At 40.5% G+C, this 18,998-nt stretch overlaps 1 protein-coding gene across 2 annotated transcripts in view; it reads right to left on the reverse strand.

The window, feature by feature from the left end:
* RRBP1 (ribosome binding protein 1) overlaps nt 1-18,998 on the reverse strand; it is an 82,773-nt gene continuing 63,775 nt past the window's right edge. The window contains exons 12-22 of one of the 2 annotated variants that reach the window (XM_020814587.3): nt 18,269-18,361; nt 17,285-17,377; nt 15,618-15,695; nt 14,793-14,882; nt 12,203-12,295; nt 9,902-9,973; nt 9,127-9,222; nt 6,587-6,670; nt 2,207-2,305; nt 1,945-2,088; nt 1-222 (exon numbers count right to left, since the gene is read on the reverse strand). In XM_020814587.3, coding sequence (XP_020670246.3) covers nt 181-222; nt 1,945-2,088; nt 2,207-2,305; nt 6,587-6,670; nt 9,127-9,222; nt 9,902-9,973; nt 12,203-12,295; nt 14,793-14,882; nt 15,618-15,695; nt 17,285-17,377; nt 18,269-18,361 — 984 coding nt within the window. In that variant the 3' untranslated portion in view covers nt 1-180. The remainder of the gene's footprint in view (nt 223-1,944; nt 2,089-2,206; nt 2,306-6,586; nt 6,671-9,126; nt 9,223-9,901; nt 9,974-12,202; nt 12,296-14,792; nt 14,883-15,617; nt 15,696-17,284; nt 17,378-18,268; nt 18,362-18,998) is intronic. The other variant, XM_020814588.3, reaches the window with a different exon arrangement.

The following is an 18,998-nucleotide window of genomic DNA, read 5'->3' on the forward strand; positions in this document are numbered from 1 at the left end:
TTCTATGTATACTTTGAATTCCTGTATATTTCACCTTTATTGCTTTAAAAAAAATAAGGCCATTTCTGGTCACTACTGTGTTGTTCCTCTTGTTTTGCTCTCTATAGTAAAGAGGTGCATATTTTAGGAATGTATAAGGCATTTAGTAAGGTGAAGAGCGTATCCTTGATTCTGGATTTGTCAAACAGATGTTCCTTCCTTGGCATTGTCTTCATTTTCTCCCTAAAGAAGAATAAAAAGTATGTTACTTAACCTAGACAGTCTCAGTTTACAAGAGACACCTTTCTAGAAACTCATAAAAACATGTTTTACTAAGTTTGTTACAGTTCCCAAGCACAGTGAGCATATGTGTTGGGTCTGGTAACTGTGTGACAGGTGAGGCTGCAACCTCATTACCATTAGGAAGTAACTGAGACCAAATATTTGAGGTTAAATTAAATAAAGGACATGGGCAGGAATATTTATGGTAGCTTATTTCCCTGCAACTACCAGCAAGATTCTGTAAGATTTTGGAAACAGTGGTAAGAACAAGCTGCACTGAATCGCAATGATTCAAGCTCTTTTCTAGAACAGAGTGTGTGCATCTGTTTGTACAGACAAACTGGGAGTTACAGTTTGAAACAGAGAGATCTGTTTGTCATTTTGTGAATATCTTCCTTCGTCTATAGATAGGAAAGAGGTACAAGGCACTATCAAAATTAGGAACACTGATCTAGGGATGATAGGATATAGTGTCGCTTATATGATTTACAGGTAGAGAAGGGCACGAGGCTTGGTTCCGACGTTCGTGCCGGTTCGTATGCCAATGACCCACTCACCAGCCAGCGCTTGCTCCTTTCCTCCTCCTCTTCAGCTGTTTGACCAGTCCCCAGCAGGAGCATGGCTTTGCCTGTCTTGCCTCCTTGTCTGAGTGGGCGATCAGTCAAGGAGGCAGGGCAGGGAATCCTGTGCTCCTGCCAGAGACTGGTCGAACAGCCAAAGAGGAGGAGGAGAGCACTGGCTGGTATTGGGGGCGAGTGGGATCCAGCAGGGGAAGGGAACATTCAGCACCTGTGGTGCTGCACGTACAAACTGGCACAAACCTCTGAACCGAGGTTAGTGCTCATCTCTATTTATAGGCCCAAAATATATGTGAGTAGATGTCTAGTTTTCTCTCTCTCATTCCACCCCCCATACATTAAGTACTGTATTTTCTTACTATACTCAAAGCAGTCAGACACAATCATTAAGGAGTTAAACAAGAGAAACTTTAAATAGTGAAAGGACACCAATTAGTCTTCCTTTTTTTCATGAAAGAAATATGAAAGCTTGATAAATCAGTTGGTCTAGTGCTTGTAGTCATGTTAGTTCACTCAACTCATCAGTGTGACAGTACCATTATTAGGACCAACCAAAAAGCTCTGTATGACTTCTTTTCAGTTTGGATATTATATTGAACAAGAATAGCAAAACTGGGATGGTTCATAGATAAGCCCATATGGATCATGATTTCAGAAGTCTGGAAACTGCGTGGTCTGAAGTGTCCTTCCTCCCACCCCCAATGGCTCATGAGGGGAGCATGAGATCAAATTTTTTGTGGGAAGAAGTCCATGCTCTAAACTTCTTCTCAACCCCAAAATTATACCTGGGCACTACTTCTAAGATCCCAGGAGATCAAACAAGCTAGTTTTTGAACAATGTGGCTTTTGAATTCAGATTACAAAGATGGCCAATTCAAATATAGTTGTTTATTTTGGATAATCTTCTGGATAACTGTCGTAAAAACGATGAGGCTGCCACCAAAACAGATTAGAACAGTATTTCCTCTTGTGTTTAGTTTTATCCTCTGAGATCTTCAGTAGCAGAAACTGCTTTCTGTTCTAACAGGAGTCAATGCCATCTTAATGGCGCCAGGCCACTCCTCCCTTGTTACAGTAAACAGGGAAAGAAATTAGAATCAGGTACCCTTTCCTGAAGCTGTTCTTGTAACTTTGTCACTGTTTCTCTTTCCTTAGCCAGCTGCTCTTGGGTCACCTTTAAAAGCTCTTTTAATTTGGTAGCCGCACATCCCAAGTCCTTTGTTAACTTTTTCTCCTTGTCTAGTGTTTTCTGCAATTGGCAATAAAAGCAAGCTTTATTCTCAGGGTAACAAATATTTTTAAGAATACAGAGTGTGAGTGTTCCAGTTAGGAATTCAACAATAATAATGCACTTTAGAAGTTATTACCTGGAGTTGAAGAACATCCTCGTTTGCAGAGGAAGATGTACTTCCGGCAAGTCTTAGCTTCCCTAGTTCAGACTGCAAGTTGCTCACCAGATCCTTTGCCTGCAATTTCAAAACATTGAAAAGTGAGTTGCAATCAGCCACAATCTTGAAAAGAAGTCATCAGGCTTTTAAAAAATATATACATTTCAAGAAGAAATTGCCAGAATGGCACTGCCGAAAGATCTAGGATGGCAGATTAAATAAAGGCAGGAAAAGTTAAATTTAACTATTTTAAGCATATTAATGATGCAAATAAAAAGGGGGTTGAATCTGCCAACTACCTTACTTTTTCCACTCTGAAAATTTCTAGCCCATAAAGGTTTCCAGTTTAAGTTACAGACAAAAGCTTAGGATGGCAAAAAAGCACTGAATGTTAATTGAAACCTGCCATTTATGTAGTGAGACCACAACACAGAGGTGGAGCAATTTGTTCTTGTTTCTCTACAGTGCAAAAATAATTTGCTGGGTATTTATCACCAATCATGCCATTGTGTTAAGCTGGAAGCAAGAGGTCCCAATCAGAAGTACATTGGGAGAGGCACTCCTTGTTACAGATTCACCCTGTTCTCTTGAAAGAACCGGTCATTTCCTAAAATAGCAGTTTTAAGCCTTTAGATTATTTGACTGCACTTCCCCTTGGCATGCTTCCAAGGAAAAGGCTCCTAGTTATACAAAACCACAGCTTTTTGAATGTGTGCGTTTTGCTGCATTTTACTCATGCTGTGGGAAGAGACAATCTGGTGGGCAGTATTTTCCTCTTCTCTTTCTCCCCATTCAATCATCACCATGAATCTTGCAAGTTCAGAACCCATTAGCTCTAAATGTGGCATATATGTAGGATGTACACTGTATATTTCTTTTGTCACAGTTTAAATGCTTTTACAATTGTTCATACACACTGAACTGCAGTTGCCATTTTAATGTCTATTCCAACTGGGTAAATTATTTTGGAGTTTGTCCTGATGTGATTTTATAAAAAGCCACGGTGAGTAATTTGATCTTGTTAGCAAATGTGGCCATCTGACTGTTCATTCCTCACTCCTATTTATTTCTGAACAAGTTTAAAAACATTGCTTTATAGCACAGAAAAAAACAGAATCATAAAATTTATAAGTACAGTACCAATAAGAACATTCTCCCTGTTAGTAATGGGGTAAAATACATTTTTCCTGCAGGGATACTGAAGTATTACCCATAACTATGGGCATATATTTTTAAAGCCCATCCTCGAAATAGGAAAAATGATAAAAACAGCTGTAATCTCCAGGATGTGGAAACCGCTATTTATTACACAGTTTCCTGGATTTGTGTAGAACTGCAGAACATATCAAGATCTCACTGTATACCCTTTTTCTAAAAACTTATCACACTAAGATTCCTAAAAATCAATAAGCATGTCAAAAACCACAACAGAAAAGCAGAGTATAAGACTTTATTACTCTACATGTGAGGAGACTTGTTAATTCTTCAAAAGATCTGCTTACGTCATCAAGCCCAGTGAGTAGCACAGTCCGTTCTGTTCAATGTAGAAGTCTATTCAATCCTTCAAAAAAATCTCTGGTTTCTGAATGTGGGATATTGCCCTTCTGTACCCACAATTCAAAAAGCCAGGAAATGGCCCAATATTGCTGAACAATGTTGTGCCTGAATTGCCAGCAGAAAAAGGATGCCAAGCTTCACATAGCAAAGGGCAGCCTGAATGCTGACAACATCAATGGCAGCAATCAAGATAGTCTACAACCTAGGTTCTTAACCTGTGGTCCAAAGACACCCAGGGGTCTGCAAAGAAAGAACTGTCATGATCTTTTGCAGTTAAAGTAGAAAGAAAGAAAGAACACATTAAACAAACAAACAAACAAAAAAACGTAGAACAAAATTTTAATTTCCCTTGCTTATTTGTATAAAACCTGGCTTTTCCAACCAACCGCCTCCATTAAAAACAATCAAAAGTAAAAATTGGTTATGAAAATAACTGTTTGACAGCAAGTAACTGATGTTTCTGCACATGGTGAGAACATGCAAGTGAATGATGCTGAGTGGATGAGAGACAGCACGTGACATTTCTTGCCACTGTGCAGAGAGTCAGAAGGTGTGGGAAGAGAGAGTCAAGAGTCAGTCAATGTTCAGACGGACTTTGTGATAATGTTTCTTCTTCAATTTCTGCTAGTAAAACGGTTTGGCTATTGTCTGCAATATTATCTCAGTGAATTTTGTAACAATTCATTTTGGCTGAGGCTCAGAATGGATTGCTGGCTGAATCTGAAACGTAAAAGAACTGATTATGTTGATGAGGGTGCATCCTGTTCAAAGCAAAATGAAGCTCCTTCCAGTCATCTTAAAAAAGGAATATCTGTTGATTGGCTTCACGTGTACAGGTCCTGAAGATAAGCAACTACCACAGTATGTGTTGTGTTATGAGACGAGGCCATGAAACTGTCAAAACTGAGAAGACATCAATATCAATACTAAACATAAAGAATATACCACAAAGAGCATCAATTTTTTCCAAAGTAAGAAGCATGAACTTTGGGAAGGTAAGAAGACTGCAATATATAACAATGGATATAACAAATATGCAGTGAGGGCTTCTTTGAAGTTTCGCAACTAATAGCAAAACCTAAACTTTATTGTTTTAAATCTTGACTTAAAGCACAGTGGTCTGTGGCAACAAAAGATATTCAAAAAGGGTCTGTGGTAAAGAAAAGGAACTGCTTGTCTACAGGATATCCTCTTATGCTCACGTCACTGCCATTCACAGAGTGACACTAAGCAAGGGAAAATCCCAGAACGTGAAACAACTGTAAATTATAGTGACCAGAAATGGGTATCCTGTAGACCATCTTGATTGCTGCTGTTGGTGTTGTCAACATTCAGGCTCTCCTTTGCTATGTAAAGTCTGGCATCCTTTTTCCTGCTGGCAATACGGTCACAATATTATGTAGAAAATATTGGACCATTTCCTGGCTTTCTGAATTGCGGGTACAGAAGCAGAATATCCCACATTCATAAACTGGAGGTTTTTTGAAGAATTGAATTTTCTTTTCGCATTGCTACTTATGGGAGAAGGGCAATAGACTCACATTGCACTTATTTCAAATGTGTAGTGACAGGGGTGTTTTGAAATAAAAAAGAACATTTGGGGACAGAGTGGCTTTCAGCAACCTACATTATCATATTAACAGTTACAGTGAGTGCTTCCAAAGTGCTGTGGCAGTCTAATCTAATTACTGCTAGCTACCTTATTTAAATGTTTGTGCTATAGTTACTGATCTGAAGTGCAGGAATGTTGTATTTTGGTTATTAATTCAAATGACAATCCAATATGCATTTGTCTGGGTGTAAGGTCCATTTCACCCAGTATGATTTATTTCTGTGTTCAAATGTGTGACATTGCACTGCTTATCTTTCCTTTAGGGACTGAACTGAATTTGCTGCATAAATTTTCCTATTATTTCGTTTTCCAGTTTTATGACATTCAACTATGTTGTTAGCTCTTGGGGCCTTCTTTTTGGAAAGAAAAATAGATTCAAACATAAACTGTAATGAAAGCCAGCTAAATCACATCATTGTTGTGTATGTATTTTTAAAAGAGATAATTGTTTACATACGTATTGTTTATTTCTGGAATTTTCCACTTAGCAATTTTGGGCTGTGGTAAACCACGGATAATTAAAATCACAGCAACCAAATCCACAGATAAGGAGGTTCTACTGTAGACTGGTTCACTTCTTTGTCAGTTTTATTAGCAATAAGATCCTGTGGGCACTATTTCTGTGATTACAAAAATCACTGGTAGACATACTCGTATGCTTTCAAGTTCAACCCATTGAGTTGGGTACCCAGAAATGTTTTGTCCAGAGCTGTCATAATTATTTTTGTTAATGCTCATTGAGAGGAACTAGAAATTGCTCCATGTCTTTGCAACCGAGCAACTGACCTCTGGGCCAACTACTTCTCATTCTGGCCTAGTCCTCGCTGAAATGGTCAAATTACATGTGGGATACACCACTTCAGCCAGGAGCCCACAGGGCCGAGTACATTTTTATTCAAAAACATTCCTTTCACCTGAAAGATTAAATGTCTGATAGAAGAATTCAAGCTTAGCTATCTGGAGGTGCTTGGTTTTGTTATTTACGTGGAGCCCTCATGAAGTGACTCACTCTCCCTGTGAAAACTAGATCTAGGTTTCTTTAGAGGACAGTGAACACCGCTCCTGATCTTGTTTGCAAGTGGTGAAGTTAGAGTTCACTATGAATAGTTTTATGAACAGTCTATAAATGTTATATTTTTTTACTGAAAAAAAACACCTCAGAAACAATCAATTAAGATGTAAATATTTACCTGCACAAGTTCCTGGCTTTGCTTTAGTGCTTCTTTTTTTGTTGCCTCCAGGTTGTTTTGGGATTCAGATAGCAGCTCTCTCAACTAAACAACATCAACAATACATAAGATGGATATACAGGCACACTTATTTGGAGATCAAAATCGTAACACTTTGTTAGCTTTGGAGAAATATCTGGCACCCAGTTTTATCATGAACTAGAGCCAGCAGTTGGCATGTCTGTAAACTGACTGTCAATATTTTAAGAAACATTATAAAATATTGCAAGAATCTAGTTTTGTAACTGGCAGCTTTACCCTAAAAAAATACATGTTTTATAGGATAGCTTGAGCTCCCAAGTCTTGCAGAATTGAGAGAGAAACGTAGTCACACAGCAGAGGGTCTCCTACTCTTCTTACTGCCTACTTGCTATAACAGCTGCATAACCAGACAGGAACACAAGTATCCATCACTGGAAAAGTTACCGCAGGTGTCAGAATATCAGACTAGGAGCAGAGTATAGAATGAGAGAGACTCCCACTTAGCCATGAAACTCTCTAGATGACATGAAGACAGTTCTTCTCTCTCAGCTTGCTTTGCCGTACCTCAGGTGCCTAACATGGGGCTTATGCACCCTTGAATGTGAACGTTGTTGTGAAAGGTCCACGGAGAGCACTAGATTGGTATGACCCCATTCTCAGCCTGACCTTGCTTCAGGATTAGGAATTGGTGTGCCTGTATGACTGTTAGAAGACCCTTTCAACCCAGGTCAACTCCAGGGGAAGAGTCTAGTCAGAATGAGGGAAGAGACCAAAATGTAGATAACGAAGAAGTGTTCCCAGCTACAACTGCTGTAACAAGAAAAGGTGCAACTGACAGCATGGTCATAAGCTTCAAGTCTTTTTCCAGTCCTTTGCTAAATTAGCAGATTCCCTTTTTAAAAAAATTTATTTAACTTCTATGCCACCCACACTATCCAAAGGTCTCTGGGCAACTTACAACAATTAAGCTTATCAGTTGGTCCTTGACCTTATCAGTTGGTGCAGCTCATAGAGGAGAGGGAGGGAAGTGTAGACAGAAGCCAATGGCATTGTGAAATTGGTTGGATTTAGCATAATGGGAGAATATGCAGAGTAGTTGTGGGCCAGAGAAGATGTGGAGGAGAAGATAGAAAAATAAAGCCATTTACCATACAATTGACAAATTAGTTTAAATCTGTAATGTAGTTATGTAAATCGTGTAACTTTCAGAGGTGAATTGGTATAAGTTAAGAAATCTCTGTAGACTATCGGAGCCACACAACTTGGTATGCAACAAACAAACAATGTATGCTGTGATATCTTTTAGATGTCATTTGCACTTAAATGTTATACTGCTTGCATAATTGTGCAACAGGATTTCAACCTGTCTATCAATAATAATAAGATAGGTGGTTTTATTTCTTGATTTATAAAACGTTGGGTCTCTAAGATCCATAATTGGATTAAATTAGCATGGGGATTTGAGTTGCAACTTGATATTTTTAACAAGGAGCAGTCAAAGATTTGGTTGTCCCTAGTCTTAAGAACAAAATCAGCAGCACTCAAAGAGAACACATTGAAAACACTCCACAGATGATATATTTGCCCTACAAACCCATCTATCTTAGATTTGTGGGGGATACCCTCGCTTTGCTAGAGAGAGTGTGGGGAGAAAGGGACTCTACTGTACATGGAGTGGACTGTTCCCAAGTACTGTACTGTCTTGGAACACTATAAGAGACTTAATTTCTAATAAACCCAACCAAAGCATCAAGAAATGCAATGCTTTTTTTTACTGCTGCCTGCCTTTACTGAGGATTACTAATATTTTCTGGACAAGGATCTTATCCCTGTGCTTCGTACATCAGCAAGACAGGAATTATCAATCCTGGAAATCCCTAGATGAAGACGAAAAGGATTTGAACAATCAGATAAATGTATGATCATTTTGATCCCTTTTATCCAATCTATTACCGATATTGCTTCACTGTGCAGACTACCAGCCATGCATTTGGATATTTGGAGAGATGCTTTTTGAATTAGAGTAACAATGTGAAAAGTGATTTTCATCTTTTTGACATGCTGCCACTTTTTACTTCACTTTTGTGCATTTTGAATGTTTTTTTAAAAGTCAGGCTGTTTGTGTAATTGCGCAACAAGATTTCAGCCTATGTGTCTTTGAGGACTCTTAGGCTAAAATTATGTGTAGTAGTGGTGGCACCTATGCAATGGGGAGATGTATCAAAGCAAATTATTCTGGCCTCTTTTGGCTCTCGTTCCATCCATATTTTGGGTCTGGCCCAGACCAATGGTGGAATACAAACCCCAACACTTTGCTACAACCTTTATGCTGAAAAGACCCACACTCTGTCATATCCATCAGGACAAGACAATGTAGAAAAGTTATAACCAATAGCTCATCCAAGGGTTCCTTTAGAGAAGGACAGACAGCGTACTCTACCTAAGCCTCTGGCTTTTGTGTAGTGTTCCAAATTCTCCCCCTCATGCTCTACTTGTTCCAGAAGAGTCAAAACACTTACATGTTCAACTTCTTTTGTGTAATTTTGATGTTCAGAATCTGAAGTTGCCAAATGATTTTCCAACTGTGCTTCCAAAAGAGAAGTGTACTCTTTTAACTGTTAAAGAAGGAAAAATATGCAAGTCATTCAGAAGATATTTTCCTCATATTTGCAAACTAGAAAGATTTATTTTGACTGGTAGAGATACATCCCTGGCTACCATGGAAAATCCTCCTTGTTCTTAATACAATGGGACCAGGTTGGAATTCCTATAATCCAGCCATGTTTCCAATGTCCTTTGTGTTAGTAGATTTCATGTCCTACATCCCAAGGAAGAGCATTAAAATACTTAGACTTAATTCTTCTTCCTTTTGATACACTGTTTCAGGAACTACATCTGAAACATTTTTTTTGGAACTTTTCTATTACCAAATCAGAGTAGATATATTTTGCAGTTTTGAATAGTAACACTGAGTACAAGGTCTCTAAACCCTTTGGTGCGGGACCATTACTGCTCTAATCCCAATCCGGCAAAAAAGGTTCAGCTACTTTGGGACAGTCTCACAGTTCAGTGGTAGAGCATATGATCTGCATGTTGGTCCCATGGATAGTCCTTGGCATTTCCAGTGCAAAGGGTGAGATAGCAAATGGGGGGGGGGGGGGGTTTCCATCTGAGATCCTGGAGAGCTGCTGCCCATTAGAGCAGAAAGCAGTAGTCTAAAATCATTTCAAGACCACTTCCCACTTAGCTGATGTCTCCAATTCTCCCTTCCAGAGTCATGAAATGTTCCCATACCTTCTCTGTTTTCTGTAGTTCCATCTTGAACTTCTCCACATCATCCTGAAGACATTTCATTTCATCTTGAGACTAAAGCACAAGTCATGAGACCCAGAAAGAAAGAAATTAGAGAATTAGTGTGTAGCATTTACAGGATCCATTTTTAAAGAAAGTACTAGAGCAGTTTACAAAAACCATCTAAAATAGAAATGGGCCTGTTGTGTTTAAACAAAAGGCCAAAAACATAGAAGAGGCTTCTTTTTATGTAATTTGTGTCCTTTCTGTGATTGCCGAGAGAGCCTCTTGAACATACATAATTTGCATTGATGAAAGAGTAGCATGTGAAAGTGTGTTTGTTTGGTTTGTTTGTTTGTTTGTTTGTTTGATTTATAGGCTGTCTTTCTCCCAATAAGGGGAACCAAGGCAACTCACAATATTAAAATAGAATTAAAAACATAATACGTTAAACATTAAAAAAACAATTAAACTATACACTAATTAAGGTACAATGGAATAATTAAAAGCAGGTAAATATTAAAAATTATCCTAACGTAAAGAGGACAGAATCATGTTTGTTAAAATCCTGCCTGAAAATATGGTTCTTCACCTGTTGGCGGAAGGATAAAAGGGAGAAGCCCAACCTGATCTCCTGAGGGAGAGTGTCCCATAACCTGGGAGCTGTCACAGAGAAGGCCCTCTCTTGTGTCCCCATCAACCGTGCCTGTGCTGGCAATGCGACCAAGAGAAGGGCCTCCTCTGATGATCTTAAACACCAACAAGGCACATATGGGGAGATACTGGTCCTTCAGATAGTCTGGACCCAAGCTGTATGGCGCTTAATAAATAATGACCAGCATTTTGAATTGGGCCTAGAAATGGACTGGTAGCCAGTGCAGTTATTGTAGCAGGGTGTTATGTGCTCCCTATAACTGGACCCAGTCAGTAGTTGCTACCTTTTGAACCAGCTGAAGTTTCTGAACTATCTTCAAAGGCAGCCCCACAAAGAGGTTGTTACAGTAATTCAAGTGGGTGTAACCAAGGCATGCGTCACTGTAACCAAATCAGATATCTCAAGGAATGGGCACAGCTGGCGCACCAGTTTTAATTGTGCAAAATCAATTCTGGCCATTGCCAAAACCTGGCCATCAGGCTCAGAGAGGAATTTCCCTCAAGGTGTGAGCCTGAGTTTTCAGAGGGAGTGTAACCCCATCCAGCACAGATTGTATCCCTGTCCTCATCTGCCTTCTGATTGACCAGGAGCACCTCTGTCTTGTCTGGATTTGTTTGCCCTCATCCAGCCCATTACTGGTATCAGGCACTGGTTTAGAAACAAGATTCCTTCCTTGGAACTAGATCCCCACAGCTGCTTTGTGCACGTGCCAGCACTGGCGTGAGCACTTCCCCATCCCTTCACACATTGTCTGAGTGCCCGTGTGAAGGGGTGGGCATGCGCAAGAGGGTGGGGGAGCACTTACGTCAGCACTGGCGGGTACTCCCCCACCACTTTGCCCATGTGCCCGAGAGTGCGCATGAACCTACGCCCCCCCCGCCTTCTTCGGAGGCTCAGCCGGTCCGCAGTCCCAAAAAGGTTGAGGACCGCTGATCTATGCCATTAAGGAGGATACCAGAAGATGGTTAACACATTGGCCAAGCCTATGTCCATCTGGTCCAATCTTCTAAAGCAGAAAATATAGAAATTAACCATAGATTGGGCTGGAAGAGACAGAGCTCATTCTTGTCCTCATTACTGGAATGTGCATTCGTGTAATGGAGGTGGAAGTAAGTATGTATTCCTTCTGCATTAAGCTATTCATGCTTCCAGCACTGCCTATCACATGCAGTATGGCCTCTTGCATTGTCTGCAGCTGCACTGAATTTCCATGTGAGCTCGATGGCCTCTACTTCCCTGGCAGGCATTGGGAGGGAGGAATACCAAGTCATGACACCAAGGAGGAGCAATGTAAGAGATAATAGGTAATGGCCTACTAAGCAACTGCCCGTTTGCCTCACACCTAGATGCCAAGGAGAGTCCACATGACAGGCAAAGGCTTCAGAGGACCCAGTAAACCCAGACGCCCTGAGGCTTCATCATGTGCATCCTAGTGAGGATGTGATAACTGGTGAGAAGTAGATCTGACAAATTCTGGCTCTATGCCACCGTGGACCATGTAAGCTATAGCCAGTAAAATGCTGCACCTTGTTTAAACATCCCCTGTTCTGACATTCCCCATCTTTGGTGCTGTGGATGCAAGTGTCAATCAGTTTATCACAGCACGAAGATGGTAAGAAGAAGTGTTTATACACTCTTTCAGCAACTACCTTCTTAAGCGCTTCTTCTGATGCCGACAGCTTTGCTTCCCATACCAGTTCCTCCTTCTCCACACTCTTCTGCAAGTCCTTGAGCATCCCTTCCTATAGGTTTGAGACAACAGCAAAACATGAGGGGAAAGGGCAGGAAAAGAAGAAATGTTGGACTTATCTGGACATGTTATCTCCAGTCACGTCTGAGTGGGTGACTCCGTCCACTAATTCTCACCCACAACCCATACAAATTAGGCTGGCTTACCTCTCTGAATTAGGAGAAAACACTACCTATATTTGGAGCTTGGAAAACCCTGGAATACGAGTCTAGAATACAAAAGAACTGACTATCACTAGTTTGGGTCGGAGGCCGCAAATAAAGATTGACATTGACTACCACTAGTTGCTAGGAAAAAGTGGTCTGCAAAAGAAAAGATAATGCTCAGATCTTGAACTATTCTGGCTCAACACCATGGAAGACAAAGGCTCTCTATCTTCTTCGCCATTGCTTGGGTGAGTGGGGTAGCCTCTGTCCATGGAAGAGAATGATTTTATCATGGTCCAACAATGCTTTCTTCCTGGCAGAAAGATCCCTTGACTGAGGTCTTTAAAAACCATGTCCATCCAAGGGGTAGGCTTGTCACTGAAGGAAAAGACTGATGGAGGCACTTATCTGGCAAAGAACACTTTAATTCCAGACAGAAACAGATCTAGAAGCCGATCTGTTTGTACACAGAGGTGGGGGTGCTGCACCTGGAATGCATGATAGTGCCCACGGGAGACCTGGGTGATAAAAACTCACAGATCAAAAACAACTCTAATGCACTCCACCATGGCTGAAGAGACTTGGAGATCTTTGATTCAGCTCATCAGCACTGAATGAAACAAAAGGACAATCTCATTTGCCAGGATGGGCAGGAAATGGCAAGACTCTACATAAAGCACTAAAGTTCTGTAAACATCCTAGCAGTACCAGGCTCTGTCCTCTGAATGATATTTTGGAACACATTTCCAATGTAAATATTTTCAATGTACGTTATACTGACTAAAGTGTTTTCATGTGCATTTTTCATTGTCATAAACATTTTTAAAATGTGGATATCGGTACACGTAAACTTTTATTTCCTGAAGTGTTGGAAATGTACATTTCTGAGGCAATTTGCATTTTGTTGCATGAACAGCCTTAGGAAGTGTGAAATGTGTATTGCTACACAGAATGATGAAACCAATATTTTCCATTTCTAATTATAAACTGCTGAGGACATTTCCTGTGCCCACAGATACGCAGCCTTCACAAAAATGGGACTGATTATTGAAGTCTCAGGGAAGTTCCCATGAAGCAGCATTTACATGGACTTAGTGCAAGGGACTTGGCCTTCCAAGAGAATGCTTACCAACCGAGAAAACATTCCACAGTTTCACCTGGGCTGAAATCCTCGCTCAGCCATGAAATTCACTGAGTAATCTTGGGCCAGTCGTACTCTCCCAAGCTTACCTACCACACAGGATTGCTACTATGAGGATGAAGTGGGAAAGGGGTAAGCCACGTACACGGTCTTGAACTCACTAAAAGAAAGGCAGGGTGGAAATGTAATAAATAAATAGATGACGTAACCAACCACAAATTCTTTTCCTGTTCCGTTTCTTTCCTGTGTTTACTTTAAATTGAACGCCTTTCAACTTCCAACCTCTGGCTTTGCAGATAGATGTTCAAATCCCTGAGCTACTCAGCCGGCTACTATATACCTCAGACAAAAATGCATTTTGAAAGAGCATTTTTGGCAAAAACTGCGAGGGACGCAGAAGGAGCTTCCCTAAAGAACATAAAAGACTTTGAATACATTCAGGGGACCCCTTGGCAGCAACAGAACATGGTGGCTGATCCTTCCTCTCTGAAAGGAATACTTCTAACACAAATGAAGGATGAAGGAGGAAAAGAAGAAGGAGAAAAAGAAGAAGGGCAAGAACATGTGATACAGCTACGGGGTGGGTGGGTAAATCTTATTCTGGACAATCTTCTATTTCTGCTACATCAAGTATTTCTCAAAAGGCCCAATACAAATGGAGAAACTGGCTGACAAAACCCAACCCCAAGAAAGTCTATAGTATCTTTTCCTTTTTTTACAGAAACTGTACAAATGTTGGAAGACACTCATCACATTCTAAACTCCTATACATAAGCCATGTCCTGCATCTCCTAACTCAAAATCAGCCTAGGCAAACTCAAATTTATCTCTCTGACACCACCAAATTTCAGATCAATCCACTGAGCTATTTGCTAAATATAAACCACAGCACCTGCTGCCCCACCCCTTTTTTGGTTGTAGAAGTGAAATATGGTCTACTGGAGAACAAGCCTAATTCAAAAGCTCCTTTGTGTGCCTGAAAGCCCCCCTGCATTCGAAAGCCTCTGTGATGTGTGTGTACATACATGTGCATGGTCCTCTCAATGTACATCAGTGGATGAAGACACCTCCCCGCGAGGTGCTGATCTTTAGTTACATCAATGGGGAAGCTACACAGGAGGGAATTCTATCCAACGGCACACGTAACACTGAGGATTGGAACCAATGTATTTGATGTCGTAGATATATCTGGTTTCACTTACCGTCTGTGCAAGAATGGTTCTATACTGATCACATTCTGCTTGTAGTGTGCTCAGTGACTCATTAGCTTCTTTCAAAGAAACTGCCGTGCCCTAAAAGCAAATTTCACACGCTTTTAGAAGAATCTCTGTGCCACAAAATCATTAGCAGAGTTGACAGAAGCCTCAAAGGTCAGCAAACCCATCCCCTATATGTACCACAGATGACAATGTGCCTAAATGAGAGTGCAGGTATAATACACTTGCAAGGGAATACACATTCTAGAGGGTAAGCACATGCCCAATGCCCAAACAATCTAGTTGGGGAATGGATTAGCCGAAACGGGCCTCAAATATGGTGATCGAGTCATATTGTATTGATGAAATTAAAGGGAGGGAAAGAAACAGAAGGAGAAAAAGCAAAGGGCATAATATTGTGGCATCTTAAACGCTAATAGTTTGTGCTGATGTGAGCTTTCATGGATCAAAATCCACTTCTTCAGACATATGGAGTGCTCATTCTACAAAGGGAAAGTACAAGTCCATGACTCCCAGCACTCACTTTTAATATCATCAACCAATTAATATTTTGATCAACCCAACCCCTTTTACATTAAAAAGAGCCAGTGCTAAATTGTGAGGCCACTCATATATAAAAAAGGGACACATTCATAAATTGCCACCCATCCATCCAACCAACCATCCCCATGCAATTATATTGCTGAATACCATGTACACGTATGCAAGACACACATTTACAGAATCTATGCACAGAGTGAAGAATCCTGATAAGGTGGATCTGGCCCACAGGCCAGAGATTCCCTGCCACTAATTTACAGGAATACGTACACTATCTGATTTTGCACCCTTCTCCTGCAGTGTGTTCAAAGCCTTCTCTTTAAACTGCTGCAGCCATTCATCATAAGTCTGAAAGTAAACAAACAAGGTACTCAGTTTAGAAGAGTATTCTATTCTCTTTAACTTAAAAAAGCTTCTACCCCAAATTTCCAGCGTTCATAGGAGCTTATAAATACCTTTTTCATAGTTGCAGCAGCTCTCAACTTTGATAGACATATCTCATCACAGCCTCCTTTTCCTCCCCCACCCAAAATCCCCATATCTGTCAGTCGACTCACAGCCAGAAGAGAAACAATTTGCTCTGTACATAGGAGTCCCTTTTTGAATGGTAGCTTCCCACCTACTTCATGCAGGAACAGCAATTTAAATGAACAAACCTTTACTTTTCTAAGGACAGGTTTGCAAACTAGGTTAATGAATTTTCACGATCTGCTTGCACCTTATTTATTTTTGAAGGGAGTTTCTAGCAGGAGATGTGGTATGAATTCAGGGATACAACTCCTTGCTTGGTGCATAACTAGAACTTTTCTGCTCCCCTGTAAGAAGATATTTCTGGCCTTCTCACTAAGGGTTCTTGCATTTATAAGAGCAATCTTTGTGCAACTTGTATAAATTGTGCAGAGATAAGGCTGCATGGATTTTTACACATCAGAGGCCCTGGATGGATTATTTGGACCTCTGACCAATCTGAAAGCCCTTCTGTGCTTGCAACGTATGTGTGCTTTGTCTCATAAATGGAAAAGACAGTCCTTTGCACTGAGATATTTTGCACAAATACAGAAATCCCGACCAGAACACCCTCCTCTCTTTGTCTCATTTGTATGATAATGGCAAGGAGGCTAGTGGTACAGAAGCCTATTTTCTTAATGAGCTGTCTTGTTGAGTTCCTTTTAAACCGAACCCACAGGGGCTTAATCTGGGATTTTCTACACCAGAGGTGGGCTTGTGGCCCTCCAGATGTTGCTGGATTGCAATTTCCATCAGTGGCAGTTAGCACATCTATTGGTGAGGTAGGATATGAGTCTAACAGTATCTAAACCTTGAGTTTTCAAACTTGGGTCCCTGGAAGTTCTTGGACTACAGCTCCCAGAAATCCCAGCCGGCACAGCAAATGGTGAAGGCTTTTGGGAATTGCACTCCAAGAACATCTTGGGACACCAGTTTGGGAACCACTGATCTAAAGCACAAGTTGCTTGCTCCTATTGTACATGGAATAAATGAGTTCATCTTTCTTTGTACACTTTCCCCATTTGTTCCTCACACTTTTTACATCTGAAACTTCCTAAACACTATTCATTTTAGATCTATGATGACACAAAGGGTGAATGGGCCGTGCAGCTTGCAGAATCCACTCTGCTTGTTAACTGTCTTCCCACGATATACCAAATCGAGCCTGGTGCAATTACATAAATACTTAGAGATTAAAGAATTCCCAGCCCAGGCGTTTGTTCTGAATAGAATGTCTATTGTTTCTATAAAAAGATCCATTCCAAGCTTTCTTCATTTCAACAGTACAATCCACGGAGAGGAGTCATTTTGTAGCTGTTATTGTTAAACAACTGGGAGTCAGAAATCTTTACTGGTGGACTTTAAATGAGCCAGAACACATGATCAACCTGTTGCCCCTCCCCACCAGCCGTACTGCAACAGCTACCTACCTCTTGATCATCTAAAAGGATCTGTGGGAAGAGAGACAACAGCACTTTCTTTGTGTGTTCTTGAATAATTCCAAACTGTTGCTCTGAAGCCTCCTGAGAAGACAAAGAGGGACGTTATGCAGATTGCAAAGTGCCTGACCCTTTTGTTTTACTTAGCAGGGATCTTAAGTCTACTATCAGTGCCCCTTGATTGCCTGTCCACTTGGAAACCTCTGCATGCTACAAGTCAAGTGTAAAATATAAGACACATCCATGTACCTTACAGACACCACTCAGCAGATACTTGAAATTAACTACCTAGGCGTATTCAGGACCCATTCTGTTGCCAGAAAACGTCAGTTTCCCTCTCTTTTATTGCTACACTTGTTCACTAGTTTGTTATGGTTTCCATCTTGTCTAGAGCAAGGGTACACAACAAAGAAGCCTGCTTATGCCCCTGGCTGTTCTTCTGTACTCCCCCATGATTTCAGTGAAGGGAAAAAGCAGAAGGAGCAAAAAAAAACTTGCCACCCTCTGTCAGCGTGGGAGAGAGCATTTGGGCTTTTTGTGTTTTTTCTTATGGAACTCTTGCATGTGCAAGAGCCAAAGCTCCAAACATCCTAAGGTAATCAGATCATCTCACTACTAAGCCTCCAAGAATCTTAATTATCAGCCTTGTTCTAAAACCTAAAGGGAAAAAATAAAAAAATACCAAGGACAATATACTCTAGCACTTTAAAGAATAGGACATTTGAGTCACTTTACTCCATACTACTCTGTTCCTATTTCTGGCAAAAACTATCAGGTAGACTTTAGTAACCCTTTGTTGACCAACCTGGGTTACAGTTACACAATGTATGAACTCTGAGACTTCTTCATTGAGGTAGTAGCTTTCTTTAGGATATTCAAAGCTTACAGAATTATAAACTTAGAATTACAGGTGTATAAAAATCTATAATGCAGCTACATGGTACAAAGCACCAAGGAATTTACAGAAAATATAACCTTTGATTTAGCTGAAGAGAGCAACTTTCCTTCATAAGACTTTTCTACTGAAATCAAAGCTTCTGTTGCTTCCTGGTTCTTTTCTTGCAGGTCCTGTTGGAAATAAACAACTGAAAGAAACCAAATATTGATAGGAAGGTGCCAAAAAACTTTACCTGCAGCAAGTTATCCATCTCTCCAAGGAAATGCAGGACAAGGTTAAAAACTGCTATGAACTTAATATATCCTAAACCTAATGTAAGTTGTTAGAACAGAAATCTGCTGTTTGTTGTTCTTCCTCTTGGAACAACTGAGCACTGTTTACCTTCTTCACCCTACCCCTTCAAAGTATTTATGAAGAAGATCATCACTTTTTAAAAGCACATAATGTCAATCCCTACTATCACTGCAGGCAAACCCTACATTGTTTACCTCCTGTCCCTCAGATGGCTTTTACTGGCTTACTTTATCTTAAGGCATTTGCTTTTCTTTTTATCTTCACTGATTCCACATATGTGTGCCTTTGCAGAAGTGAGCACATACACACGCACACGTACATAGCACTTTCAGTCTACTTCACACACTTGATGCTGTCAGTCCAATGCCAGATAGCTATGGTGCCTTACTGAAGAATATTCCTGCAATCAGTCCCTCATTCACTTTTCATATCCTAAGATCTCTCCACTGTATTCCCTTCCAAATTCTTTCTGTATCATTCCTGTCCCTTTTTAATGCTACTTTCAAACAAGCC

This window comes from Pogona vitticeps, chromosome 4 (genome assembly GCF_051106095.1).
Source record: "Pogona vitticeps strain Pit_001003342236 chromosome 4, PviZW2.1, whole genome shotgun sequence".
NCBI classification, from domain to species: Eukaryota; Metazoa; Chordata; class Lepidosauria; order Squamata; family Agamidae; genus Pogona; species Pogona vitticeps.